Source organism: Mus caroli, chromosome 17, assembly GCF_900094665.2.
Source record: "Mus caroli chromosome 17, CAROLI_EIJ_v1.1, whole genome shotgun sequence".
Taxonomy (NCBI): domain Eukaryota; kingdom Metazoa; phylum Chordata; class Mammalia; order Rodentia; family Muridae; genus Mus; species Mus caroli.
In genome coordinates, this window is record NC_034586.1 from 19,379,837 (window position 1) to 19,406,747 (window position 26,911).

General features: G+C 48.4%; 1 protein-coding gene, 1 long non-coding RNA gene and 4 other non-coding genes across 7 annotated transcripts; 2 read left to right on the forward strand and 4 right to left on the reverse strand.

Annotated features, from left to right (window-relative positions):
- Positions 1–5,553: 5,553 nt before the first annotated feature.
- Positions 5,554–5,625, reverse strand: Trnap-ugg. The gene has a single exon. It is a non-coding gene; the product is annotated as a tRNA-Pro (tRNA).
- Positions 5,626–6,446: 821 nt separating this feature from the next.
- Positions 6,447–6,519, forward strand: Trnak-cuu. Its single transcript has one exon. It is a non-coding gene; the product is annotated as a tRNA-Lys (tRNA).
- Positions 6,520–7,870: 1,351 nt separating this feature from the next.
- Positions 7,871–7,943, reverse strand: Trnar-ccu. Its single transcript has one exon. It is a non-coding gene; the product is annotated as a tRNA-Arg (tRNA).
- Positions 7,944–9,393: 1,450 nt separating this feature from the next.
- Positions 9,394–9,466, reverse strand: Trnar-ccg. The gene has a single exon. It is a non-coding gene; the product is annotated as a tRNA-Arg (tRNA).
- Positions 9,467–9,932: 466 nt separating this feature from the next.
- LOC110312465 lies at positions 9,933–24,508 on the forward strand. The gene is made up of 2 exons (XR_002380056.1): positions 9,933–10,034; positions 23,005–24,508. It is a non-coding gene; the product is annotated as an uncharacterized LOC110312465 (long non-coding RNA).
- Znf213 (zinc finger protein 213) lies at positions 16,060–23,394 on the reverse strand. 2 transcript variants are annotated; one of them, XM_021186074.2, is made up of 6 exons: positions 23,204–23,394; positions 20,377–20,891; positions 19,180–19,297; positions 18,902–18,972; positions 18,651–18,816; positions 16,060–17,600 (listed from the first exon to the last, which is right to left on the reverse strand). In XM_021186074.2, exons 2-6 carry the CDS (start codon positions 20,773–20,775, stop codon positions 16,948–16,950), a joined length of 1,407 nt encoding a protein of 468 aa, XP_021041733.1. In that variant the 5' UTR covers positions 20,776–20,891; positions 23,204–23,394; the 3' UTR covers positions 16,060–16,947. The 2 variants fall into 2 exon arrangements, with proteins under 2 accessions (XP_021041733.1, XP_021041734.1); XM_021186075.2 differs by having other exon boundaries at positions 23,001–23,394.
- Positions 24,509–26,911: the final 2,403 nt, after the last annotated feature.

Consider the following 26,911-nt stretch of genomic DNA (forward strand, 5'->3'; position numbering starts at 1 on the left):
GGAGGCAGAGGCAGGCGGATTTCTGAGTTCGAGGCCAGCCTGGTCTACAAAGTGAGTTCCAGGACAGCCAAGGCTACACAGAGAAACCCTGTCTCGGAAAAAAAAATAAATAAATAAATAAAACAAAAAACAAACAAACAAACAAAACCGGGCTTTAACAGTACCAAATAGCTGCCCAATATGACAGGGGTAGTTAGAGCTCATTTATCTGTCTCAGTTTTACCATCAATTAAAGTGATCAATCAGGCAATGGGTACTTGGGCTTGTGAAGCCAGGGTGTCTGTCACTCGTGAGCGTACAGACTCAGGAAATAGCTGTTTTGTGAGCATTGTTCCGTAACTCCAGCTATGACAGTGTGAGTCCCCTCTGACTGAGTCTATTGTGTTCCTGCCTTCTGACAGGAAGGATCTAGCTCCCATGTTAGATGGTTGTGAACTGGCCCTGTGGTTTGCCAACGACGTCTGGGTGGATCTTCATGATGTTTTAAGAGTCCTAGTTGTGCTGGACAAGGTGTTTCACATTAGTAACCCCAGCACTTGGGAGTCAGAAAGACAAGCACAAGTTTGAGGTCCGTATGGGTGACATAATGAGTTCCAGGCCAGCCTAAGCTACAGTGTGATCTGTTTCAAAAAAGGAAGGAAGGAAGGAAGGAAGGAAGGAAGGAAGGAAGGAAGGAAGGAAGGAAGGAAGGGTAAAAAGAAAAGAGAAAGAAAGAAAAAACGAGAAAGTACAGACTCATCCTCAGCTGTGGGAAAACTCTTCTAATTAAGGTCAAAGTCCACCACGACATTCCTCTGGCAGAGCCATAAGTGTAGGCTTAGAATTTCCCTTAGAAGAAGCCCTGCTCAGGAAGGGCGTCTCCCAGATTGCAGTGAGCCCAGAGGCTTGTGGCTCTGCCTGAGGAAATGTCAAATAACCTCAATTAGATTACGGGCTCAATTTCCTTTCTCCTGAGAAAACCTGTTCAGCCAGCTCCGGCAGTCCTGACGTGCTTCCCCGTGCTAATGAGGCATTCCAGATACCCCAAGTCCCCAGCTAATGTCCATCCTTGATGTTCCTGCCCTCGGGTCTCCCAAAACTTTACAAGCCTTGAATCACCCTCCTATAGCTGGCCCCAGCCTGGTCATTCACCATATATATTCATAGGGCTTCCCAATGCCCTGTTCCTTGTCTCTGCTCCAAGTGCCATTGGGGATTGAATTGGCCAACAGTCCACAAAAGCAGGAAGACCCACACTCAGCTACTTAGTGCGTTTAAGGTCTAGACAGAATAGGAGACTGTCTCAAAATAAAACAAAATAAAAATCAAACTGGTGGGGTCACAAAGCACACTATCAGACAGGGATGGTTTATTGAGCACATGTCCCAGGACTGGTCAGCCAGAGCCACAGTCCAGATCTGGGAACTAAGTTCAGACCCTAAAGGATTTTTAAGACTAAAATCCACAAATATCTGTTGCATCAAGTTATTTCACCAATCAGGGTTTAGGGATAGGGATTTCCTTAGGAACATGTTTGTCCTGCTTCCATTGGATGGGATATTCAACTTGGCAGGGGACTTGCCTTGTCTAATATTCATGTCCTCCCTTGTCTACCACGATGGGACTTGTCTGCCATTCATGTCTTAACTTGTCAAACCAGGATGTCAGTTACCCACACACATGTCTCTTTCTGCCAGGTAGTTAAACTTTACTAGGTCCCTACTTAAAATGGAAGTCTTATTCTGGCTATACAGAGAAACCCTGTCTTGAAAACAAACATCCCCCCTCAAAAAAAAATCTTATTCCAAATAGTTTCTTATATTGGTGCAGGTGTCTCTCTTAAGCTGGGGTCCATCCCAGGAGCAGCCTATGCCATAAAAGCACATGCACAGGTGCAGGAAGTGCTGCTGGGTGGTTGGTTCAGGTCCAAGCTTATTGTGGGTAACTATACAGAGCAGGCCTACTGACTTCTATCATGATTGATTTCCAGGGGCACAGAATGTAAGAGAATATGTAGTTAATTTTAAGCATGAGAAAGTTTCCTGGTAACAACAGAAGCAACATAGTAACAGTACAAAATGGAAGGCTTAGACAGATAACAGTTACCTAGGCCCCACAAACAACAAGAACATCTGGACTAGGTTAAATAATTTTCCCCAAATGAACATGTATAGGTTGGGTAGGGTGGTGCATGCATTTAATCCTAGCATTCAAGAGGAAAAGGAAAATGGCCCTCTATGAGTTTGAGAGTCAGGGCAGAGTGACAGGATTCAAGGCCCTGTAACAAGCTTTTATCTATTGATACCGCATCCCAGAATCCATCTGAGTCTCGCGTGATACAGGCTGGTACAGGCCCTTGGGCTGCCTTCCCCTAGTGACTGGGTCTGATTTAGATGTGCGTGTTGCAGACTATTTGATCACCTTGTGAAGCCAGATGTGGTGAATTAGAAAAACCTGTTTCCTGATGTGATGTGGCTCAGCCCTAGCCCACACCTTAACCCAAGAGCTTTCTGTAAACAAGAGCTAAATAGAGTCAACAATAAGTCAAAGGCCAAATGAATAAATAAAGTCAAAGCCAAGCAAGCAATCAGTTGACAGGGAGTGAACTAAGAAAACCCAGGAAAGAGAACAGAGAGACACTGAGTTGAAGGGTATTTATGGCAGCATGGAGGACGAGCAGGAGCTTAGCCTTCTGGGACATTGGTGGAGTAGGAAGGGCAGCTGGGTGCTTTCTCTGTCTCTCTGAGCTAACAGGATTTCACGCCAGCATCTGGCTCCCGAGTCTTCATTGGTAAAATCAAACGTATGTACCATTCCCCTCTCTCCCCCTATACCAGGCCACTAGCTGGGTGGACAAAGTCAGTGTCCTAAGCATGCTAATGTCAGAAACAGAGGGACACATTTGGTTTGCCTTTCCACAATGTCAGAATTTATTGAGTAACAATCAATTCACAATCTACAATTTTCCAAGTAGTCCTGATTTGACTAGATACCTGATTTTTTTTCCTGGTTTTAGAGCTTTATTGTAGGATGGTAGGGAGAAAGAAGGTAGAAAGAGGGAGGCCGTCCATGGCCGAGTGGGGGGGAAGGGGGGAGAGAGGAGGGCTAGAGATGAGGGTAAGGAAGGTGAGAGCTTAAAGAGCTAGATACCTGATTATTGACACTTACATGTTGTGGTAAATATTTAATCATCAGTCGGGGAATTCTACCCCACCTTTGATCATGCAGTTCCCAGATAAAAGACATAAAATAGCCAGGCAGTGATGGCACATACCTTTAATCCCAGCACTTGAGAGGCAGAAGCAGGTGGATTTCTGAGTTCTAGGCCAGCTTGATCTACAGAGTGAGTCCCAAGGACAGCCAGGGCTACACAGAGAAACCCTGCCTCAAAAAACTAAAAAACAAAGACACAAAACTTTTTTATTTATAGTAAGCCTTTACAGCACTATAGCTGGGCAGATGTCAACACTCCATGCTATTATGTCTACTTCCCTGTCAAGACCCCTGAGCTATGACTTGCCATGTTCTGCCTGGGCCTCTCTTACTCCGACTGGCCAGCCTTCATGGCTGGTTCTCACAATCCCTTACCGCATGGTGTCTTCTCCTCTCTCCATCTTCTCCTCTCTTTTTCTGGTCTCTGTCTCAGACCCCAAGCCCAGAAACCAAAACCCTGATGACCTCTCTTCTGCCCAGCTATAGACTGTAGGCATCTTTATTCAACCAATAGTTGTAAAGCAAGGCTACACAGCATCACTCAGTGTATGTGCAGATTTCCTTGTCGCTGGGGGCAGCCAGACCTAGGAGGCCAGTAGTTAGCACCAGCTGACCTTCCTACTCCATCAATGTCCCAGAAGAAATATAGCAACAGACCAAACCTCAACAGTCACAGGTTCTTTTTATTCTAATCTTACTAATTAATATCAACTCTGAGATCACACATTACATTTCTCTGTGTGTGTGCGCATGTGCACTTATAGAGGCTTCAGAGTTCAGAAGAGTGTCCTGAAGTCAGAGATAGAGAGCTAATGGCTTTGAACATGATCTAGATATACTAACCAAGCAAGAGTCTGTAGTAACCAGATATGTAGATCCCAATGAACTGCAGTCCAGTGCTGTTCAGACAGACATCAGTTGCATGTCCAGATGACCAGCTATTTGAAAAGGCACTTTGAAGCCAACTGAGTAGAGCAGGCAGCAGAAACTACACTGTAGCCTTAGTCTGGGGACAGAGGTTCTTTGTTGTGCATATTTCCCTGGATAAAAATTCCTAATAGGTGGTGGAGCAGGGTGACTAGGAGTGTCTAGACACTGCAGTGTCTGCCACATTTCAGTCTTAGGGTGTTCCTTCTTTGTAGTCTAAAACAAGCGTTCTGTCTGGAATGAATGATAGGAATGAACGTATCTACAGTGTCTTATCCGTTAGTAGAAATATGTTGTTGGCCAGCGTTCTCGTGCTGGCAGACAGCCATTGTCTACTTGTATAAACAAGATATAGAGTCATTCTTTCTTAACATTTATGTTCAAAATGAAGTAACCAGATCAAAGCTGTTGCTTTATAAAATGGAGTCATTCAAGGCTAAACATAGCCTGAACACTGATATTTCATACAACATATAATAACCCAACAGCCAAATAACCGGTACCTATGCCTTGACGTTTCATCTAGGCCTTAATATTTTACCTAGACCTTAACAAAAACTTTTATTCATTCTTAGTTTTTTAGTTTTTTCAAGACAGGGTGTCTCTGTATAACCTTGGCTATCCTGGAATTTTCTTTGTAGACCAAGGTGGCCTATGAACTCACAGAGATCCGCCTGCCTCCGCCTCCCCAGTGCTGGGATTAAAGACATGCACCACCACACTTGGCTTAAAATCTTTATTTGACTCAATCAGTGTAGTTGTCAATAGCTATCTCCTGTGGATCATTTCAGCTGAGAGCTAAGGAATCCTGATACCTAGGTCCATCCCAAAGCTGCAACTTCAGCTTTCCCAATGTCTAAGGACAGCCCACATTAGACCTACACAAGAGTATGAGACTCACACCATTCCTATTGCTCCTGGCTGCCTGGGATCTAATGCCTGTGCACAAATGCAGAGAGACCAACACTGCAGTGATGCTCACCTACATGTGAGCAAAACCCAGCCCAGCCCAGCTGACCAGAAATATAACAACATTTAAAACGAGTATCTGAAGCCGGGCGTGGGGGGCAGGCCTTTAAGCCCAGCACGCCGGAGGCAGAGGCAGGCGGATTTCTGAGTTCGAGGCCAGCCTGCTCTACAAAATGAGTTCCAGGATAACCAGGGCTATACAGAGAAACCCTGTCTCGATAAAATTTAAAAATTTTAAAAAAATAATAAAACGTATATCTGCTCAGCTATGGAGTCATGGAGGAAACCCACGCTGTATCTGACCTCTGAGCAATTACTGGTATCCACGGAGCTGGATCTCCTCCCATCTCTGGTTCCTAAAAAAAAAAAAAAAAAAAAAAAAAAACTGGCTCGTGAGTCTGCGGAGATAGGGTTGCGTCGGACTAGACACTCTGAGGGGAAGAAAAAAAAAAAAGCGCTAAAACTGGGCTCGTCCGGGATTTGAACCCGGGACCTCTCGCACCCAAAGCGAGAATCATACCCCTAGACCAACGAGCCACGGTGGCAGGCGGGCTTAACGTTGATCTTTAGGTATCTCGAGCTGAATGACATGCTCCCGCTAGAATTCAACTCCACGAGTTCATTTTTCAGTGAGTTCCAGGAAGCAAAGGGAGGAGATCCGGCTCCGTGGAGACTTGCCCGGAGAGAAAGTTCCGAAACGCTCAAGACAAGTCAGATGGCCCCCAGCCCTACGGCCCCCAGCGTTCGATATGAATGACCATAGACCATCGTCCTTCGGGAAAGGGAAGCCAGCGAGTTTGTGTAAACAACGCAGTTTCATGGTGATCGGCGGCTCAGAAATTTTGTCCCAGGTAGAGCCAAGTCTAGGACTTCGAGAATGAGAGCTTCCTGACACGCCAGTCCCCAACAAGCTCAGTCGTCCGGGAGAGCCATAGAACCCGCAGATCCTGTACCTTGGCCAAACCCACTCGGGGCCGGACTCTGCCTAGAAGACCCGCGCAGCTCATAGACCCAGACACAGAAACCACAACTGCGGGTTGGTTCTTCCGAAGCCCACAGCTTAGCGTTCGGCAAGGGATCCAGTGTCCTGCGGCGACTTTGAAAACGCATGCTCGCCCATGATTAGATTCTGGAACCGATCGGGCCCTAAACGGGTGTCTCACTAACATCCTCATCCTTGTCCCCAACCTTGTTACTCCTGGGAACGGAAGGGGTCACACAAGCCCTGGTTGTGCGATTGATAACGAAGCTACAGGAGCAAACCTACCACCATGGCTCTAAAACAAGTCTAATCCGGTCTAGAACCCGGAAGTACGTAGAATTCCAAGAGGTCTGTGGGGAATAGGATTCTCACCGCTGCCCGGCTAGCTCAGTCGGTAGAGCATGAGACTCTTAATCTCAGGGTCGTGGGTTCGAGCCCCACGTTGGGCGGATATTTTTGCTTAAATGGGGAAGCGACCAGAAGTCCAGAGATTGGAAAGGATTGGAAACTGGCAGAAATCTAAAGACAGGAGAGATAGAAATTCTAGTGACTAGAGAGCATTTATCTCATACACCACGCAAAAGAGTCAGAATCCTATGGAAAGTCCCCTTTTACTTAGATTAGCTCTATAGATTTAATTTTTACACATTTAATTTGACACTTCATAAACACATCAAATTTAAATAATTTAAAGGTACAATAGGAAGAACATTAAGGACCCTGTCTATGGACTGAATCTCTAGAAAATCAGGGTCAAACCCCAAAGACCTCCATACAATCATTATGTACCCACAAGGCTGCTCTTGCTAAGACAGACAAACAAAGAAAATATAATTACATCGTACATGTTGCAGAATCCCAGTGTAAGATGAACCAGCAGCCTCAGGGAGGCCTTGTGAAAGACAGCATTAATTAGGAAGGGTCCTTGACACACCACGCATCAGAAACTTCCAATTTTATGATATATCAAAGCCTGTATTTTGGGACGTTTTTATCGAAAGATGAAGCCATGCATTCTATGTATTTTTAAAGTATAGTATTATTATCTATTTCAAATATGTATTCGAGCTAAGAAAATAGTATCCAGTGCCTTTGAGTCTACCAGTGATCTATGCCCCCAAGACCAAAACTATAATTTAAAAATTAACCAGTTGCCTTGAAAGGTAGTCTCTAAATAATTGGGTTTATAAATAATAATAATAATAATAATAAGGACTTTTTGAAAATACATATAACCTAACCTGGAGTCATCTTTAATCCTAATGTTCAGAAAGAAGATGCAGAAGGATTTTGAGTTCGAGCCCAATCTGGTCTACATAACAAGACGTATTTATTTATTTATTTATTTATTTATTTATTTTAAGGAACTGCAATGAAATTGTACACCTACGATCTGAACAATTACTATGTTTGAGTATCAACTAATAATTGGTGGTATATAAAAATCGTTCAAATAAAACCATATGGTATTTTGTAAAGTAAAGGCGTATTTATTTGAAAACAAAACATTACCTTGATCCGGGTATGGTGGCGCACGCCTTTAATCCCATCACTCGGGAGGAAGAGGTAGGCGGAGTTCGAGTGCCAGCTTGGTCTACAAAGTGAGTTCCAGGACAGCCAGAACTACATGGAAGTGGTAAGTTGAAATTTATTTGAAAACAAAACATTACCTTGAAATGGTAGGTTGAAATTTATTTGAAAACAAAACAAAATTTTGAAAGCAAAACCACCCGTAATGTTTAGGAACCGTTTTTCTTCAACTCACTTTCCAGCTATCTAAAAGGGCCTAAAACACCGCATTACCCCGGGTGGGACTCGAACCCACAATCCCTGGCTTAGGAGGCCAATGCCTTATCCATTAGGCCACCGGGGCTGACGAGAAGAAAGTGTTATGGATCTTCCACCAGTCTGTGTCTTTGGATTCTTTCTGTGTCCATCAACTGTGTGTACCGCTTCAGCCAAGGTACCGGCTCTAACGTTGCCGGGCCCCGAGCACCCTTAAGATCTAAAGGAGGACGCACTTGTAAGGAAGCGACTGAAACACGTACATCGCTGCTTTTATTTTGCTCATTGGTTTACAGAACAGGTACGCGTCTTTCTATGGTGCAAGATATCCAAGATTCCAATACTGAATGAGCCCTTTGAACCCGGACGACCGGTATGATAGAAAACGTGTTTGTGATGCAGGATGCAAGAAACTGGAGCCCGCACGATAATGTTTGTGCTTTGCAGTGCCGGTTCCCTGTCCAGCATAACTGTGCCGGGTCTCTGTCCAGTCTTCTCCCACCGTCTCTTCAACCAAATGTTACTTGGTAGGGACAGGTCTTCATGCTTTTTCTTTATAGAGTATACAACTGGCCTATATATTTTACTTGATACCTACCCCCCTCAAAAAATTTTAAGTAAATTAAACACCAACAGCAACAACTAAACAGCACAGTCGGAAGAACCTGAGGTAGATTTTTGGCTTGAGGCTTGTGGGTTCCGACCCAGTTGCGTTATCCTCGTGTCCTTTTGACTCTCCTTTATCTCATGTGTGTGTGTCGATATAATATATTTGCGAGCTTTATTAAGCCACTGTAACATTAAAGAGAAAATTATTCTGCACAAGGCTCTGTCACGTGAGCTGATTCCCCGCCCTCGCATTCTGTGGTTCTGCTGGGAGTTGTAGGGATGAAAACGGTTCCACTTAGACCGAATCCCTTAAATAGAGATATCCCTCCCCCCGCCCAGGTTAAATGCCAACTCAATCTGGGACATATTCTTGCTATTTAAAAACTTATATTTACACTGGACCTGTAAGAAGACACCTTTGTTGTTGTTGAGACAGGATCTCATGTAGCCCAGAGTGGCTTTTAATTCCCCTGCCTCCGCCTCCTAAATTACATTACTCCTAAATTACATTACAGGTGTGCCTGGACACACTCTCATTGTAAGAAATCTAATTTTCTTACTGTTTCACGGATTTTAGAGCTGTGGACATAGAAACCGAATTTACTGCTTTAGTTATTTTCAAGTGTTCCATTCAGTGACATTAATTGCATTCACCCAGATAGCCTACTGAGTTTTTTATTTTAATCAAATGCCCTTAACGTTCCCTTGAGACACCTCCCACCCACCACGTAAGCAATCCAATCTAGCATCTATTCGGTTCCTTTCCTTGGCACTAATTCGAGTGGCTCGTAGTCTGTCTTGAGATAATAACTTCACCTACTTAATACAAACATGCTGGCCTTCCTTCCGGGGTACCAGACAAGAGTTTGAAAAGCAAACTTGAGAATAGGAAATTTTAAGGTAGGTTTTTAAAAAGCAAATGCACGCAGCGACCACGAAGGGACTCGAACCCCCAATCTCCTGATCCGGAATCAGACGCCTTATCCATTAGGCCACGCGGCCCTACGTCGGCCCGTGCCTAAGCTCTTTCCATAAGACTTATTCAAGCTCCTACTGCGCATGCTTAAACCAAAGAAAAATCCTGCCCTTTGAGCCAATCTATTTAGTGACAGCCTCAAAGGAGCCTCCACAAGTTTGAATCGATATAATCAGACTCCTGAGCAGTCAGCCAGCAGAAGCCCTTCCGGATCCTAGAGGCTCGTCTTTCAGATCTCCTCCATTGGCTGGCCCTCAACTCAAGACCAGGGACAACCCACATGCACTTGCCCTATCACGTCACTGAAGTATCCACAATGGTCTTTTCCAGTCTCTAGACCCGTGCTGGCTCGCCTCTCTGGCAACTCCATGGCCCCAGCGCCATGTGGAGATTGAGAACGCAGGCCGCATCAGTGACTCAGCGAGGCGAGAGTTATAGTTCCGGAGATGATCCTTCCCAGAACTTCTTTCTCCCTAAGCCTCTCCCAGCATATCCAGGTCAGCCTTGTGAGGTTCCGTAGTCCCAGACAGGAGGCACAGACCCGATTCAACCTCTGGTTCCCGAGAGCACAGTCGTACCCCTATCTACTACCGGGTAACTTTCCCCATTGTCTCACGTATTTCAGAAAGAGCATACATTTCCTGGAGCACGCCGATCATGAACACATATTTATTGGCGCTATGTGAGCTCCCACGCCCAAACTGCTGCATCGATGACAGGGTGTGAAGAGGGGATATAGGGGAAGTGGTGAGGTTGCTCGTCCTATAAACAGAGCCGGCGCCTGAGCGAGCTGCGGATCTCCAGGCAGGCTTTGAGCAGCTCATCACTGTCTGGCCCCAGGACGTCCAGTTCACACACCCGCCTGTTGACCTAAGGAGCGACACTCAGCTAGGCCCTGAGGGGCTCAGTCCATCACACCCACTGCAGTCATTGTCTGCTGGAGGGTTTTTTGCGGAGAGGTCGATACTTTCTGAAAGAGTCTATGAATCCTAGGCTGGTCTCAATCTCTGGGATCCTGCCACTACCTCCCAGCTACAGGCATGACCCTCAATGACCGACTCTTGTGTCTGTTGTTCTGTAAGCCTAAAATTTCAAGTGCTATCTAATCATCTTTGAGCCTAATACTAACCCAGCAGTTTTACATGAGTTCCTTGCTCTCAACCAAAAAGTCCCCCACCCAAAGGGAAAGGCTCCCCACCCCATATATATAATCATATAATCAGCATTGCCCACCCTGACCTCAACACAAGAAGAGGACCTCCCTGTTAGCCTGCAAAACTGTACAAATGAACTGACCCTATTCTGTAACAACCAGTGGCACCTCCCTTCCTGCACCCTCTGCTGGCTCCTTCTACTTCCCAGTATACCCCCCACCTCAACCCCCTCCCCCCAATGGCTTCTGGTGTCCTCCTCTCCTGAACTTTATTTAGTGTATGTAATAGCTGCTGCTGAGTTTGTCTGACCAATGTGCCCTGTGTTTGAGCATCTCCTGATATGAGTGAGGGCAAGAGGGAGGGAGGGAGGGAAGGAGGGAGGAAGGGAGAAAGAGAGAGAGAGAGAGAGAGAGAGAGAGAGAGAGAGAGAGAGAGAGAGAGAGAGACTTCTCTCCTTGCTTCTCCTTTCCCTGGGTTAAGTGGGAGGTAATGAGAACACTCCCACAGATCCAGCCCCTCTCTCTCCTATCCCCATTCCTCACACCTCAGTCAGCAGCTCAAGGAGATCTCTTCCAGGGTTGGCTCTGATGACCTCCACCAGTCCAAAGTCCGAGCCCTTTTCATCCCAATAAGCCACACAGCCTAGGTGAGGGGATGGGGTCAGAGTCAGCCTTGGGCTGACATCCCAACCTTCAGTGGCCTATTGTGGATGAAAGAAGTGCGGAGGGGAAGCAGAGAACATTCTGGGCAACTGGCTTCAGACCAGCACAGGGTCAGGGACTTCTTGCATCAGGAAGAAGTTGCTGATATTTGTAGAGTGAATATTTGGATATAATCAATGTACAACAAATATTTACTGTGGACTTGCTAGGTACCAAACAGTGGACAGGTGCCTGAAGCAAGCAGGACTGTCCTGTCCTAGAACTTACACGAGGGAGCATTTGACAGGAGCTTGCCATTCTAACTATGACTACAAGGACTAACCTGTAGGAGGAGAGTGACTTAACTGGAGCTGGACTCTCGCTGAGGCTATCACTCCAGGCCATGGGGCAGGAAAATAGGCCCACCATAACCATAGGTTTCTTACCCTCGACAGCTGCATAGACAGTAAGGATGTCTGCTTGGCCTGAGCTCCCTGGAGTGGAGATAAGGCTGCCTGCAAAAAGAGTCAACTCCCATTGCCAGCATCCAGGGACTCCACCTGCCCCAGTGTCTTGTTATCTCTGGTTCAGGGGCAGCACTAGACAGTGGAAAGAATGTGGAGCTGAAAGCCACAAGCCTTACAGCATCCAGGCTGTATGAACTCAGAGAAGCTAGGTCCTCTTGCTAATTCCAAATTGTCAGACTCAGGAGCAGAAGTCTCAGAGTCCCTCACAACGTAGGAAGACATTTCCTCCCTGGATCTTGGCAAAGCAGCAAACTCCAAGCTGCCAGGCCTAGCAGTGTGCTGTGTGAATGGTTCCCAGCACCAGTGTGCCAAGCCCAGGCTCCAGAAGAAAAGCAGACCCACCTGGGGCATCAGCATGGATCTGAAGAACATCTGCCTGGGTTGGGATGGCTCGGGTGCTCTCAGCCAATGACTGTACCATGGGAGAGCTCTTGACCCCACACCAGGGTCCCTGTTCCCTGGAGAAGGATGGGGCAGATACCTTACTCAGTGGAACCTCAGGATATCTCTGGGCGAGGCAGGCTTGCAGGGGTGGCAACATTCATAGAGGTTCAAGTTTGTGGGCTTGACTCCAGGGGAGGCTGGAGAGGGGCAGGGAATGGCTAGCACGCAGGCTTCCTGAAGGAGCTGTGTGGGAAATGTGGGAGGCAGAGGAATGGCAGGGTAGAGGGTTAGGCTGGAGGCGGAGTCCCTCACCCCCACAGCAGACCTGGAGCAGGAATATCTTGGGGTGGCCATGCAGTGCCTGGTAGCAGCTCAGTTCCTGCACCAGCGCTTCTGCCTGTACTTCTTGACCATCAGCCCCCAGCAGCTGCCCCTGTGGCCCCCTATGGGCCATCAAGGCCACCAGGGCACAGCTCACAGGGCCGTTGTATCCAGCTTTTCCTGAAGCTGAGAGCCAGTTCTTCCCAGAAGGCCTGGAGTGGTAAAGGCCAAGGTCTGAACCAGCTCCTGGCTGCCCTTCGTGGGGCTGGGAGCACTTCTTCAGTCTCTGTCTAGGAGATCAGACTTCCCAAGGCAAGAAAGTGACTGTCCCTGAATACAGCAGGAAGTCGGAGGCAAGACTTACAGATGTGCTTCCTGCCTGTGGTGTGGGGGAAACCCAGGAAGGAGAACTCCAGGGTCCTAGAGCAGGGGTACCCTTCCTTCCAGCACCACCAGTTTTGGGCTTCCCCCACCTGAGCTGATGGGTTTGTCCTCAGGGTGACCTTGAAGCCCAAGGCCTGGCAAAGGTCCCTCAATACTGCCACATCATGCTGTGCTCCTAGTCGGTCTTGAATCACAGCCAGTAGGAGGGCAAGCCCTGGTTCCAGACAGGTCATATTGTGTGCTTGCTCTAGGGTTTGACTGTACAGAGGAATAGGGACACACAGTAGGAGGAAGGGACCCCCAGTTCCTCTTCTCCCCATTTGTCTCCCTCAGCCTCCACCCAACCTGCTACTGCAGACACAGGACTGGATTCCCTCTCTGTCCCTCACCTCCAGCCCCCAGGGCTCCTCATCTCCCAAACACAGAGTCCCCTGAAGGGAGGTCCTGAAGACTGGGCAATAGGTGTTCCCTGCAGACTCTGCAAAAGACCTAGGGGGGCAGAGCCCAAGGACACCTCAGAGAACTGCCCTGATGGGGGCCAAGGGGAGAATTACAACCCAAGCAGAGGGGTCAGGATGAGACCAGGGGAGACTTTGGAGGTCACATTTCAGAGAGAAAGAAGAGGTCAGGGTGGACTTAAGCAAAACCTAGGCTCTGACTCATCTTCAAGTTCATTACCTCACTCTAGGGATTACTACACATAAAGGCAGAACCATTCCTGGAAAGGGATAGGTCTGTGGAGGAGGGCTCCCAAGGTGCCATTTCCTGGGGAGGTACTAGGCTGAGAGAGCCATGGAGACCTGGGGCTCATAGCCCCCACTTCTAGGTCACTCAGTCACTACCCAGCAAGATGTTCATTCAGACCTCAGGACCAAATCTGAGCCTATCTCAGCCACCAGGGCCTTTCAATAGAAGAGGGCAGAGTGTCGAAGGTTGAGGCTGGATGTTTCAGTGTAGATACTAGGAGCCAAGCCAGCAGGGAGAGCATGTGTTACTGAGGGAATCCTCTGTACAAAGTCATGGAGTGGGAAGGATGCTTGGAGTCTGGGGGAGGCTCATGTGGTTACGAAGGCATGTCCTGCAGCCCGTGTATGTGTGTTTGCAGAACAGATGCAACTGCATCTGAATTATTTAATTGTAACTGGCTCTAGGGAGCCAGGGAGACATAGGCCCAGCCTTCTCTTCTTCTGGCTTCCCCCCCCCCCCTCAGTAGCTGCAGCAGTGACCAGCGAGGATGCTGACTGCAGATTTTCCCCAGATGCAGAAGGAAAGCTTCAGGCTCCCAGACAGCTGGAGGAGAAGGACCCCACGGCTGCGTAGGTATAACAGAAACTCCAAGCTTTCCTACTCACCCCCCACCCCCACCCCCAATGCATCACTGCCCATCCACTCACCCTTGAGACCACTAGAGAGTAACAGGAAGATTTTGGGGCAACCCTGAAGGGCCCCACAGTGACTCAGCTCCTTGACCAGCAGCTGTGGCTGCCTTAGCTGCCCACTGGGGACCATTAGGACCACAAGGGCACACCCCACAGCACCCCTCTGGACATCCAGCTGTTCCCGGAACAAATGCAGCTCCTTAAGGAGGCTCTAGGAGAAAGAGGCAAAGTCTGGTGAGGCCCCAGCTTAATGTGAGTGTTTGGCTGAGGGCTGAAGGTTACAGGGTGAAAGCTCACCTGGAGTGGGGCCTCTCTCTTCTCACAGTTTTCAAAGACCAGAGCCTGGAACACATCATCCACACCAGCAAGTGCTGTGGCAGACACACCAGGGCTGCAGGGTACCAAGGCTGCCCTTGAACCCTGAACATTGTATTTTCCCTGGGGAAGGAGAACCAGAGCTGGGCTGGGCTGGGCTGGGCTGGGCTGGGCTGGGCTGGGCTGGGTGCTGAGAACAGACTGGACCAGGAAGAGCATCTCACTATCTTTCTTCCCAAGCATCCTCCAGCTGCGCAGCTGCCCGTAGGCTCCCACACACCAGCAAGGCTCTGAGAACCAGGTGGGGCTTCCTCCAGGATCCGGGATTACTTCCTGACTCTGTTTCCCGGTACCTTGAGGCCTGATCCTTGCCCTCTTCGACACTCGCTGCCGCCTATCAACTGCTTATGATCCCAAATGGGCTTTGCCCATCCTTAGAACCCTGGCCTCAACTCCCCCAGCCCAGCTCCCTTCTCTGGCTCTGGCTGACAACTTCACGGCTAGCATTCATATGTCCCCACCTGAGCCATGGGCCTGAGCCCAAATTCTATTCTTAGCCCTTGGCCCATGCCATCTGATCTTGTTACACCTGAGTGTCTCCCTCAGAAAGGAGCTGCTAGCACCAAATAGGGCCTCACACTGTCCCCAACATCCCTGCACTCTCTCCTTCTTCCTGCAGCTGTGCACAAGTCCATGCACACAATAGTTCCTTCTCATGGAAAACTATGGGATAGTTGAGACCACAAGATAATGTTCTAAACTGGGAGCTAGCCAAGAAAGAAACCTGGGGCACAAAGGCTGGCACAAATGAATCAGTTCATAAGGGATGGGAACATCTTGTCACTATCAATCCCCAGGTGAGGCCCCTGCAGGCTGTCCAAAAGAAACAAAAGGATCAGCAAGAGTCAAAGAAGGAGTGACTGGTCCTGACCAGGTACTACCAGCTCAGTGTAGGCCCAGCTTGTACTAAGACAGGGGAGGAGACATATGGAGGGCTGGCTGTGAATAGCAGATAACCTGACAGCTTCAAGCACACATTGGGCAGCTGAGTTCTGCATCCCAGGAGCAGCAGCGTGCCCCTCAGCCAGCCAGTCAGTCCTCCTTTTGCCTCTTGCTCATTTCACCACTGAGAATGGAGGTCCTGACAAAGACCATGACTACATGGATTGACACTGGGAGAGGGAGTCACAGGATTACAGGTCCAGGATGTGGCTTTCCATGGTGACTCCATACGCCATGAACCATCAGCTGACCAAACCACGTACCTAACGCAGAAAAGCCAGCTAAAGAGTCACAAGCTTAGAGGAAATTTTCCATGTTTATTCAAACTCTTCCGAAACCCACTAGGCTGGGCCCTTTCGGAGGGTCCATGGTCTGTCCATGTTTTTTTTTTTTTTTTTAAAATTTATTTATTTATTATAAATAAGTACACTGTAGCTATCTTCAGACACTCCAGAAGAGGGCGCCAGATCTCGTTACGGATGGTTGTGAGCCACCATGTGGTTGCTGGGACTTGAACTCTGGACCTTCGGAAGAGCAGTCTGGTGCTCTTACCCACTGAGCCATCTCACCAGCCCCGGTCTGTCCATGTTAATGTGAATCTGCACACAATGCAGATTTAAAACATGGAAATACAGTGCTTGAGGAGTCAGCTACAAAGTGCTGATGGAGTGCTAGTGTTAAGTACAACAAAAGCCACACATCTGGAGGACTGCATGTTCTCCAGTCAGCCTGCTGCTACAGCTACCACCTCCACTAACCTCCAGACCTGCAGTGTATCTCGGGGGCTCAGAGTAGGACAAGTAGGCAGCTTCCTGGGGTCAGGGCATGACTGAGTGGTCACAGGTTGGAAGTATGAAGGGTACCGGGGTACATTGACAGCCAAGAAGCCGTTGTGCTGGAACCCAGGACCTAAATCCCCATTGGTGTGAGCCTAGTCCTTCCCAAGGCCAAACCCCAGCAGCACCTGAGGATGGAGGCCAGTTCTCATTGGAAGGCACAAGTAGGCTGAGCAGAGGCTTAGCCAGGCTGATGGGTCCACATAAGAAAGTAGAAATCAAACAGCCTCTGGCCAAGCAAGGCTGGAGGGTTCTGGAAAACCCTAGGTCCTACCTGAGCCCTCATACCATGTGATCCTCAAAGGGAAACTGAAGCTCCAGGAACCAAGTAAAAGAAATCCAGAGCAGGAAAGGGAGAGATGTGTGGCAGGATCCTGGGAGCAGGCAGGCCAGGTCAAAGTAAAGGGGGCCTTGCATCCCTTTGACAGGCTGGCAGTGGTCACAGGTGAGTGATGAATCCCCAGAGGGAAGGAAAAGATTCTGTGAGAGTCACAGGAAGTGTCCCCCGGAGGGCCGGGGGGGGGGCTGGCGGGTGGGGGGTGCTGCTCAGGTCCCACCATTGGCTCACCCCACAGGTTGGGCCATCTTTGTGTGCAAGCTCTGGTGCGCAATGAGGTGTGCACGCTGCTTGAAACTCTTGTCACACTCCCCACAGCCGAATGGCCGCTCACCCGTGTGCACACGCCTGTGGTCTAGCAGGTAGGAGCGCAGCGCGAAGCTCTTGCCACACTCGCTGCAGCTGAAGGGCTTCTCGCCTGTGTGGATGCGCTGGTGGTCAGCCAGGTAGGCGCTTCGGCTAAAGCTCTTGCCACATTCGGAACAAGAGAAGGGCTTCTCACCCGTGTGCACGCCCTGGTGGCGCACTAGGTCAGAAGAGCTGCGGAAGCTCTTGTCGCATTCAGGGCACTTGTGTGGCTTCTCACCCGTGTGTGTGCGCTGGTGCCTGGCTAGGTCTGAACCCCAGCGGAAGCGCTTCCCACACTGCGCGCAGCTGTGGGGCTTCTCCGTCAATAAGTTCTGAAACTGGCGCCTGTGAGTGGGCGGCCGCCCCCGACGCGCTCCCACCAGCGGGTCCAGGGCTGTCCTCATTGGATTCTCACTCTCCCAGACCTCGGTCTCAGCCTCCCCAGGATTCCAGGACATAGGCACTTCAGTCTGTCCCAACAATGCTGTCACTGCCTCCTCTGCAGGGGGCTTTTGGCTTTTGGGTTTCAAACCTGCAAGAAGGGGTGAAGCCTCTGTTTAGTCCTCCTTGATTCTGGTTCGGGAAGAGATCTGAAGAAATATGACGTAGGGACATCTCCCTGGCTTTGAGGTTCAGGCTGCTGTAGCTCACAAAAAGTCTAGGTCTTCACATTTACAAAATTATTGGATGGTAGCAAGCAAGATGGCCTCAGTGGGTAAAGTCACTTGCCAGCAAGCATAATGACCAAGCCTGAGCCCACCCCTAACCTCCATGGTAGAACCAAGCCTAGAAAACCATCCTTTCGACCTCCACACATGTCCTTCTCTGCATTGTACACAAAGGAAAATATTAAAATGCAATTTTATTTCAAAAGTGCTTTTAATGGGAAGATGATGGAAGGCAGCAAACGAGCAGTTTTGAGGGAGCCTTGCGGTCACCAGGGGTCACCAATGAGCTGATCCTCCTGCAGAGGTATGTGCCTTTATAAAAACCCTCTCTCTGCCTGTTCTCTCCCTGTGGCCAGTACCCACTCTCCACAGTCAAAGCCAACGGCACGCTCCCAGTCCACTAAGCACAGCTGGCTTAACTTTGTACACAGAAGGCATCAGCATGTGTAGCTACTGTAGTACCCTCGCAGACGACTCACAGCAGCCTTGAGCAGGGAGGAACCCCGAAGCACTCAGACTGCTGCCAGTTAAGTAAGATGAGACCAGGGGATACTGGGAAAGGGCCTGACTTGGTGAGGCTTCACATAGTGGGGTACAACAAGGGCTCTTGTTTTTTAGCATTTCTGTGGCTGACATGATCCATCGATCTCACTGAATGCCAGAGTTTATCTGGGGGCAAATATGCCAGCCTGAGATTTGACTGAGAAAATGCCCGTGCAAGCCCTCAGCATGGAGCTGGCCCAGAGCTGGCACATGGAGGGCATGGGCCAACTGGTCACACAACTGAGACAGAAACTTCACCATCACAACATCACAGGAGGGCTGAGGAGACTTGGGAAGGGCTAGCTTTAGAACCTGACCAGGGAAGCAAAGCCGGATTACAGCTGAGCGAGAGGCCTGATGGATCTGCTTACCAAGGGCAGCATCCCGGGAGTTCTTTCTCTTGATGTTCCAGAAGAGGTTCCTCTGAGCAGGGTCCAGGGAGCTCCATTCTTCTCGGGAAAAATAGAAAGGGATGTCTCCCAATGACACAGATTTTTGGAATGGGGAGATACGGCCCAGCTCGGGTCTCCCAGGCAGCTGTGTGTGAGTGAGGACAGGAGGGGTCAAATTATACAGTCAATAGCACCAAGCCCTCTGGGAGAATAAAGAACTGCTAACTCACATCAACTGCAGAGTCAAAGCAGACATCCAACACCTCTCCTGTCCGTCGCTCTTTAAGAACAGGGAGCTGGGCTGAAGGAAAAGAACAGAGCTTCATACAGGCTAAAGTCAAGGGCTAAGACGGATGGCTTCATCTACACTTGCAGGTGCACCCCCGTCAGATGCATTCGCGCATGTACTTGTGTGACTGAGCTTCTGCTGCCTGTCACTCTGGGGCAATTCTAGAAAAGGAATAGCGCCCCTGTGTGGCCACACTGCTGACTGAAGAGTCTAACTCACCATGGCTATGCTGCTCTTGGAATGCAGGTAGCTGCTTCTGGACCCCTGCCTTCTGGGGAGACCCTGTGGCTTGGAGTCCCTGGACTGCTGCCTTAGGCTCGGCCTCTGAGAGCTCATCCTGCACAGAAACCATAACACACCATTAGCAGAGACCAGCCTGGAGGTCAGGGATGACACAACTTAATCCTGGGAAGGAGCTCTGGGACACAGCCCTTAGGAGGCTAAGGGTTGGGGAGGGGTAGGAATCAAATGGAGGCCCAGAAGTCCAGAAAAGAATGAGATACCAGGCAGTGTTTTGTACCCAAGGACACTTCATGATCAAGAGACAAGAACCAGGGCTAGAGAGATGGCTTAGCCATTAAGAGCACTGACCTCTGTTCTTCCAGAGGTCCTGAGTTCAATCACCAGCAACCACATGGTGGCTCACAACCATCTGTAATGGGATCTGATGCCCTCTTGTGGTGTATCTGAAGAGAGCTACAGTGTATTCATCATATAATAAATAAATACATACATACATACATGAAATCTTTAAAAAAAAAAAAGAAAGAAAAAGAAAAAAAGAAAAGAAAAGAAAAACAAAACAAGAACAAGTCACTAAAAGGCCAGAATTATAGCTACTTAGCAAGGGAGAAATGGAGCAGTGGTGGTCCTCCTGCCATGGGCAGAATCCCACACCCTAGCTGCATTGGTACACCATCTGCAGATCTGCCAGTGTCTGGAACACAAGACAGCAGGGTACCCTTAGACAGCTCTGTTTCCTTATACCCCTCTGGAGCTCTGATGTGTAATACTGTATCCCTATAGATTAACCACAGTAGTTGTGTGGAGCTAAAACCTTTCTGGACTCGCTTGGGAGGCAGAGGCAGATGGATCTCTGTGAGTTCTAGACCAGCCTGGTTTACAGAGCAAGTTCCAGGACAGCCAGGGGCTATACAGAGAAAACCTGTCTCAAAGAAAACAAACATACAACGACAACAAAAGCCACATTTCTGGACCATAACGACTTTAAATCCAATAAAGTCATGAGAAGCATGTCTTTACATGAGTCTTTACTTAAGACTACATTGGGAATTTTGTTTGTGCTTCTCGAGACTTGGTGGTTTTCCCCTGCCCTCTGGGCCCTGTGGAGACTCATCTCCATGAAGATGGTCTCTATTCTTCAGGCTCCAAACATGGAAGGGATCCCTCCCTCACCTGTGGCCAGGCTTTCAATGACTGATTCTGTATGTCTTCCACCAAAGCGACAGCTTCCTCACCGCTCCCAAGGTGCTGTCTCTGAAGCTGGGCTTGGATCTCCCCTGGTAGCACAGCCAGGAACTGCTCCAGCACCAGCAATTCCAAGATCTGCTCCTTGCTGTGCAGCTCAGGCCGCAGCCAGCGGCAACAGAGCTCCCACAGCTGGCTGAAGGCTTCATGTGGTCCACCCGCATCCCTGAAGCAGAACTGTCGGAACCGCTGGCGGCAGGCTTCGGAATCCCTGCTGTCCACCGGCTGAACAGGCTCCTGTTCCCAGGAGCAGTCTTCCACCTTCACAATCATAAGTCCTTCCTCCTCCCCGGGAGCAGGGTCTTGGAGCTCCTGGAGGGATGCCATGCCCCTGGCCTAAGGCTCAGGGCTGGTCAGCCTTAGCTTGAGGCTCCAGAGCTGAGCCTTTCAGTGTCCTAGAGGGATTCTCTGTGACGAGTGGGTTGGCATCAGGACACACTTGCCTATGGAAATAGTAAAAGAACAGTATTTGAAGGAGATCGGAATACACCAATCTGCAGGAAAGTTGGGGGACTCCGGCACCCACTCTGTGCCTCTGAAGCCTCTTTATGCTTTACTGCAACTGTGTGCTCTTTGTAACTGTGTATTGGTAATACAGACCCACAATCCTTCATCACCACATCTGACATCCCAAATCTGGGTTTTTCGTGACCCATTTGACAGCAAAACCTAATGTCACTCATTTGGAAGCAGTACTCCATCTGTTAATATGAGCTTGTTTTTACCTTCATGTATAGTAACTTTCCATGCAAAAATAAGCATGTCTGTGCAGTCTGTAAAGATTCCTTAAGCTAGCTGCATGTGTAGCTCAGTTGTTACACTGCTTGCCTAACTTAAATGATCCCCACCACTACCTGGAACTGAGTGAGATGGTACATATTTGTAATCCCAGTACTCAGATCTTCAAAGGATTAGAAATTCAGTGTCATCTTCAGCTACATGGAAAGTCTGAAGCTAGCGGGCTGCAGAGATAGCTCAGAGATTAAGAGCACTTACTGCTCTTACAGAGGAACCAAGTTTGGTTTGCAGCACCCACATGGCGGTTCACAACTATCTGTAACTCTAGTTCCAGGGGGCCAAGCCCCCTCTTCTGACTTCCTCAGGCAAAAGTTCTACAGATAGTACACATACACCTATGCAGGTAAAATACTCACGGGCTGGTGAGACAGCTCAGTGAGTAAGCGCACTGACTGCTCTTCCGGAGGTCCTGAGTTCAAATCCCAGCAACCACATGGTGTCTCACAACCACCCATAATGAGATCTGACACCCTTTTCTGGTGCATCTGAAGACAGCTACAGTGTACTTATGTACAATAATAAATAAATCTTTGGGTCTGAGCGAGCAGAGTTGACCCAAACAAGCAGAGGTCCTAAAAATTCAATTCCTAACAACCACATGAAGGCTCACAACCATCTGTACAGCTACAGTGTACTCACATACATTAAATAAATAAATCTTTTAAAAAAAACCACTCACATACATAGAATAAAATAACTAACTCTACAGAAACCACTTTAAATCACTGAGCTGTTCTAGTTTTGTTTTTCAAGACAAGGTTTCTCTGTGTAGCAAGGAACTCACTTGTAGACCAGGCTGGCCCCAAACTCTGCCTCCCAACTGCTGGGAGGCCCATGCCACCACTTGAGCTATTCTTAAAGAATGTTTTTAAGTAGACATACTTCAGTTGTAAAATTTCACTGGGCACAGCAGTGCATGCATAGTGGTACATGTCTAATCCAAGAACTGTAGGGATCAAGGCAGGAGTGGCCAAAGATGTCTAATCCAAGAACTGTAGGGACCAAGGCAGGAGTGGCCAGAGTTAGAATCAGTCTGAGCTATAGAGCAACAATGTCTTTTAAAAGTTATAATTATTGTGTTTAATTATAAATGTAGTCTTAAGTCCCTCTACTGATGGGCCATACTGTTATTTTTCTCAAATTTGAAAACTCACAAATTTATGGGGCTGGATAGATGGCTCAGTGGTTAAGAATATGTCTTTGTCTTGCAGAGGCCCCAGACTCAATTTCCAGCATCCACATAGAGGCTCACAATCTGTAACTCCAGTTCTGGGGTACCTGACAGCCTCTGTTGGCCTTTCTTCAAACATGTGGTACACTTACATACATGAAAGCCAACACTTAAGACATATAAAAATCTTTTTTTTTTTTTTTTTTAAAGCTTACAAATTCCAGAAACACCTTACTCCAATTAAGGGGCAGATGGATAGGAGGCCTCATGAACACCATCCAACATCATCTATTCACAACTATATATGAATGTATGGCAAGTATTTGTATTTTGTGTTGTTATTACTTCACATACTCTCATACGTGTGACTTGAATTTTCCTCTTTTATTTCAACAGTCTGATTAGCATAAACATCATAAAGAACGGGAGGGAAGTGTTACTATAACAATGTTTCTTTTTGATTCACTGACAATCCGATATATGACGGTGACATATTTTTACTGAAAATAGTTATCTCCAGAATCTACAAGCATGGGATGTGTGTTTTACATAAATGAGATCTTATGAGCAAACCATTTTTCACCTAGTAACGTTTCTTCGAAAGTGAACCTATACGCTTCCGTGGCACGGGGTACTTCAGTTTCTCAACCAACCCAAGTGATGCATACGGGCGGTTTCCATTTCTTCTCCACTACCACAAGCACTTCGTTTACGCTTCTCTTCCCGAGCCTTCTGCCTTATCCTCCAGAGACCGAAGAGGTGTCCTCAGGGAGGGCCCGGACTCACCAGGGTCGCTCGGCAGGACGTGGGAAATGGGGACGGTCCCCAGCAGCCTGGTGAGGGTGGCCGGGCTCCGCGTGGCAGACCCGGAGAACCCGGAGGCGCCGGCCGCCCGCGCTGCTCCCAGGAGCGTGTCCTCTCCCGCAGGAGCCGGTCTGCGCAAGGCGCCGGTCCCGCCCCCAGGACACACCGCCCAGAGCCACGCCGGACCTCGGCGCTTCCCCAGCAGCGCCCGGGGCAGGAAGCTCGCGCGGGGGGCGCTGGGAAACCAACTGGCGCATGCGCGGGGACAAGCATTTGGCGCTTGTACTCTCCAGAGTGTCGGAGATGGGCAGCCAATGAACAGGGAGGATTCTCACCGCTAAGCCGATCTGACACCCTGGAGCTAGAGATTTGGAAGAAGTCTCATTTTCGCTTTCTGGGTCGCACTATACCTAAGTCGGGTGCTTGGGAGGTCTCGGGGCTTCCTGGAAAGTGCAGTCTAATTCGAGCGGAGCCTCCATCATGAAGTACCTCCTGCCCTCGTATCAGTAGCTACAACTGTACTGAGCTGAGGAACAGGAGTCCTGATGCCTAGGGACACTGAACAGGAGTCCCACCTCTGCCCGGGCATGTGTTAATCATTACTGTAGTTTGTTAAAGTCATTATTGGTGTTAATGGTAAATTACCTTTATATTGTAAACATACTTTCCTATAAAATAGACAAAACCAGAACAGGGCAGTTTGACTTTGTGGCAACTGTCGGACTCTCCCTTGTTTCCCTTGCTGCCTTAAGCAAAAGAACTGTTAGTCAAACAGCCAGCCGGACTGACCTCATGCTAGCACCAGCTATCTGAAACACTCAATGGACACCTTTCAAGAACTACACATTGATCAAAGCTGATAGTCCCTGCAGCTTCGGGCAGGGCTGTTTTGAGACAGGCTTCAGTTCTTGCTGTCACAAGCCTCTGGATTCTAGATACCCTGAAGCCATGCCCACGTAGACTACAGAGGGTAAATTTTCTTCTCCTGTAATTGATTGCTAAAAGGCAAGATTGTAGTTGTCTAAACCCTGCTTCGCAGGATGCCTACTGGATGCACATCAGGCTGGGAGATTCTTGTGCTGTCTTTCCTGATGTTGCTGTATCAGACCAGGTGATACAGTGGAGTAGTGAAGGCTGTATTTCACGTCACGCACCCCAGATCTATTTATCTCTCTGGCTCCTCATATCCTTCCTTCCCTTTGCAACCTCCCCACCCCCGAAATAAAACACACAAACAATCAACAAAGAAAGAAAGAAAACATCTCACTGCCGTGGAAGCTGTAGTATGTCACAGTGTGTCCTGTGTTTTTTTTTTTTTCTTTTAAAAACGTTTTATGATATAAGTATTTCACCTGCATGAGTGCATATGTACAGCATTCATCCCTGGTGCCTCTGGAGGTCAGAAGAGGGCACTAGATCCCCTCAAGTTACAGAGGGTTGTGAGTCACCATGTGGGTGGTGGGAGACAAACTCTGGTTGTCTTTTGTGTAAGCCTAAAGTACATGTGTGGGGGGTAGTAAGTGCATACATATTCAAGTTGCATATCCTCCCATCCCACACCGATATCTGGTCACTTATGACTAAAGGAGGCTCTGAAACTAATGCAAACCACTCTTGTCAAGCTGTCACAGGAACTTCACCTCGGTTGGGTGAAACTGCTACCTCTGGCTCTTTTCAGGCTATGAGCGACCTCTCCTCATCCCACTTTTTGGGCTCATGTATGAATGTCTGGTCCCAACTCCTGGTCTTTCACCTAAATGCTCTCCCCTCCCAGACTCACCCCATTACTTTGCCACCTCCACTCTCTCCTATGAAACTTTGCTGACTACCATCTACCACGGCCACACACTGTCCACTGCCTGTCAACATTGGAGATCAAGTTCTTCTATCCCCTCCAGACCATTGGCCCTCACCCCTCTCTCCTAAATGGCAGGGCCCTTTCAAGGTAATTCTCATGGCCCCTACAGTTGCCAAATTCGAGGGACTCTCTCATTGGATCCACCTGTCTCACCTCAAACCTTTCACCCCTTCATCTAAAAATGACTCTTCTTTCTACACATCGACCCTAACAGGGTCGTGCTCTCTTAAGCTGCAGAAGACATGGAGACCACCTATCTTGTTCCCAATTCCAGAAAAATGAGACTCCATGCTGGCAGCTGCACTCTACCTCCTGGATTAGACGTGGGTTTCTCATCCTCCCCCTACTGTTTGTTTCTACCCAGGGCAGCCCTTACATCTGGAGATTCGAGGTTCAAGAAACCCCCACTGATAATAAACAGTCTTTACAAATAGGGTCAGGAAACTGCTCCATAGCCGGATGCCAGGAACCGATCCAAATTGCTGTCATCCCTGTATCTGTTATCCCATCTAAATATTATGATCTCTTTGCTTACTTTCTCTTTGACCAGACAAAAGATGATTGTAAAAGATAGCCAGATGAATATGGGGGCTGCCCGTATTGGTCTTGCCAGATACATATGTTAGGATCATGGACCAATCACTTCTTCTGTCATCAAGCAAGACCCTCTTCTTCTACATACAAGACCCATGGAATCTCAGGTGGGACACAGGAGTTGTTGGTAAGCTCTGCCGGGAAAACCAAGCCAGGTCCCCAGTAAGTACTATCCACATGCAGAGAAAATCCGCCTCGATTGCCCAGCCTCTAGATATTGAAAATGTAGGAGAAGTAATCCAACCCGCTCCGAGGTCCTTACCTCCTTGACATCCCCCTCATAAATGGCACTAACTTGTCATTTCGCCTTTTGCTTCAGACCTTGACCTTCAAAGATTGCTGGTTATACGTACCCCTGGAGCTAACTCACAACTGCCACCTACAGCCTCTCTGGTGATACTGCTGAGTAACCATACCTCATCTTCTGTCAGCTGCCCTGACGCTGATGTTACCATGACTCCATACCTTTCCTCTACTCCTCTCTTTGGTGTGGCAAATTGTTTTAAGACCTCTGGGACACCTTCTGCAGGAACTCTAAGCTCCCTAGACTGCAATAGAACCACAACCCTTGCTACCTCATCTGTGCCACAATGCCCTGCAGTCCAAAACATGTCAATCCTCTGTGGCACTCAGGCATACCATCACCTACTGGCCAGCTGATCAGGAGTTTGCACCGAACCAGGAGTAATCCAGGGAAATGAGCCCCTGCCAATCCCAGTTATAGATATGATAGCTGTTCAACATAAGAGGGCAGTTCAGGTTGTGCCACTCTTGGTCGCTACAAGAATAGCCATAGGTGCTGGTACTGGAATTTCAGGGATAATGACTTCCATAAACCAATATGATAAATTCACTTCCGAGTTTAGCACCGGTTTTCAAAAAAAAAATGTCTGAAACCATGCTTACCATCCAGAAACAGATCGATTCTTTGGCAGCCATGGTACTTCAGAACTGACGGGAGCTAGATGCCCTGACAGCTAAAGAAGGTGGTCTTTGCCTGTTCCTCCAAGAAGAACGCTGTTTCTATGTCAACCATTCTGGGATAGTGAGAAATAAAATCCAGGTCATGCAGAATTTCTGGGAACATGAGGCATCCGATTCCTGGATTTTCAGAACCCCTATATGGAAGTGGATATGCCCTTTCTTAACACCTCTCCTAGTCATTTTCCTGGCATTATTATTTGCTCCCTGCCTTAATAATCTTGTTTATACATTCCTTCAATGACAAATACAAAAAA

Coding starts and splice junctions, on each gene's coding strand:
- Znf213 (XM_021186074.2), bottom strand. CDS start 20,775: ATGGCATCCCTCCAGGAGCTCCAAGACCCTGCTCCCGGGGAGGAGGAA. Junction 18,973..19,179: donor CCAAGAGCAGCATAGCCATG/GTGAGTTAGACT, acceptor CTTTTCCTTCAG/CCCAGCTCCCTGTTCTTAAA. Junction 17,601..18,650: donor CTCCCGGGATGCTGCCCTTG/GTAAGCAGATCC, acceptor CCCTTCTTGCAG/GTTTGAAACCCAAAAGCCAA.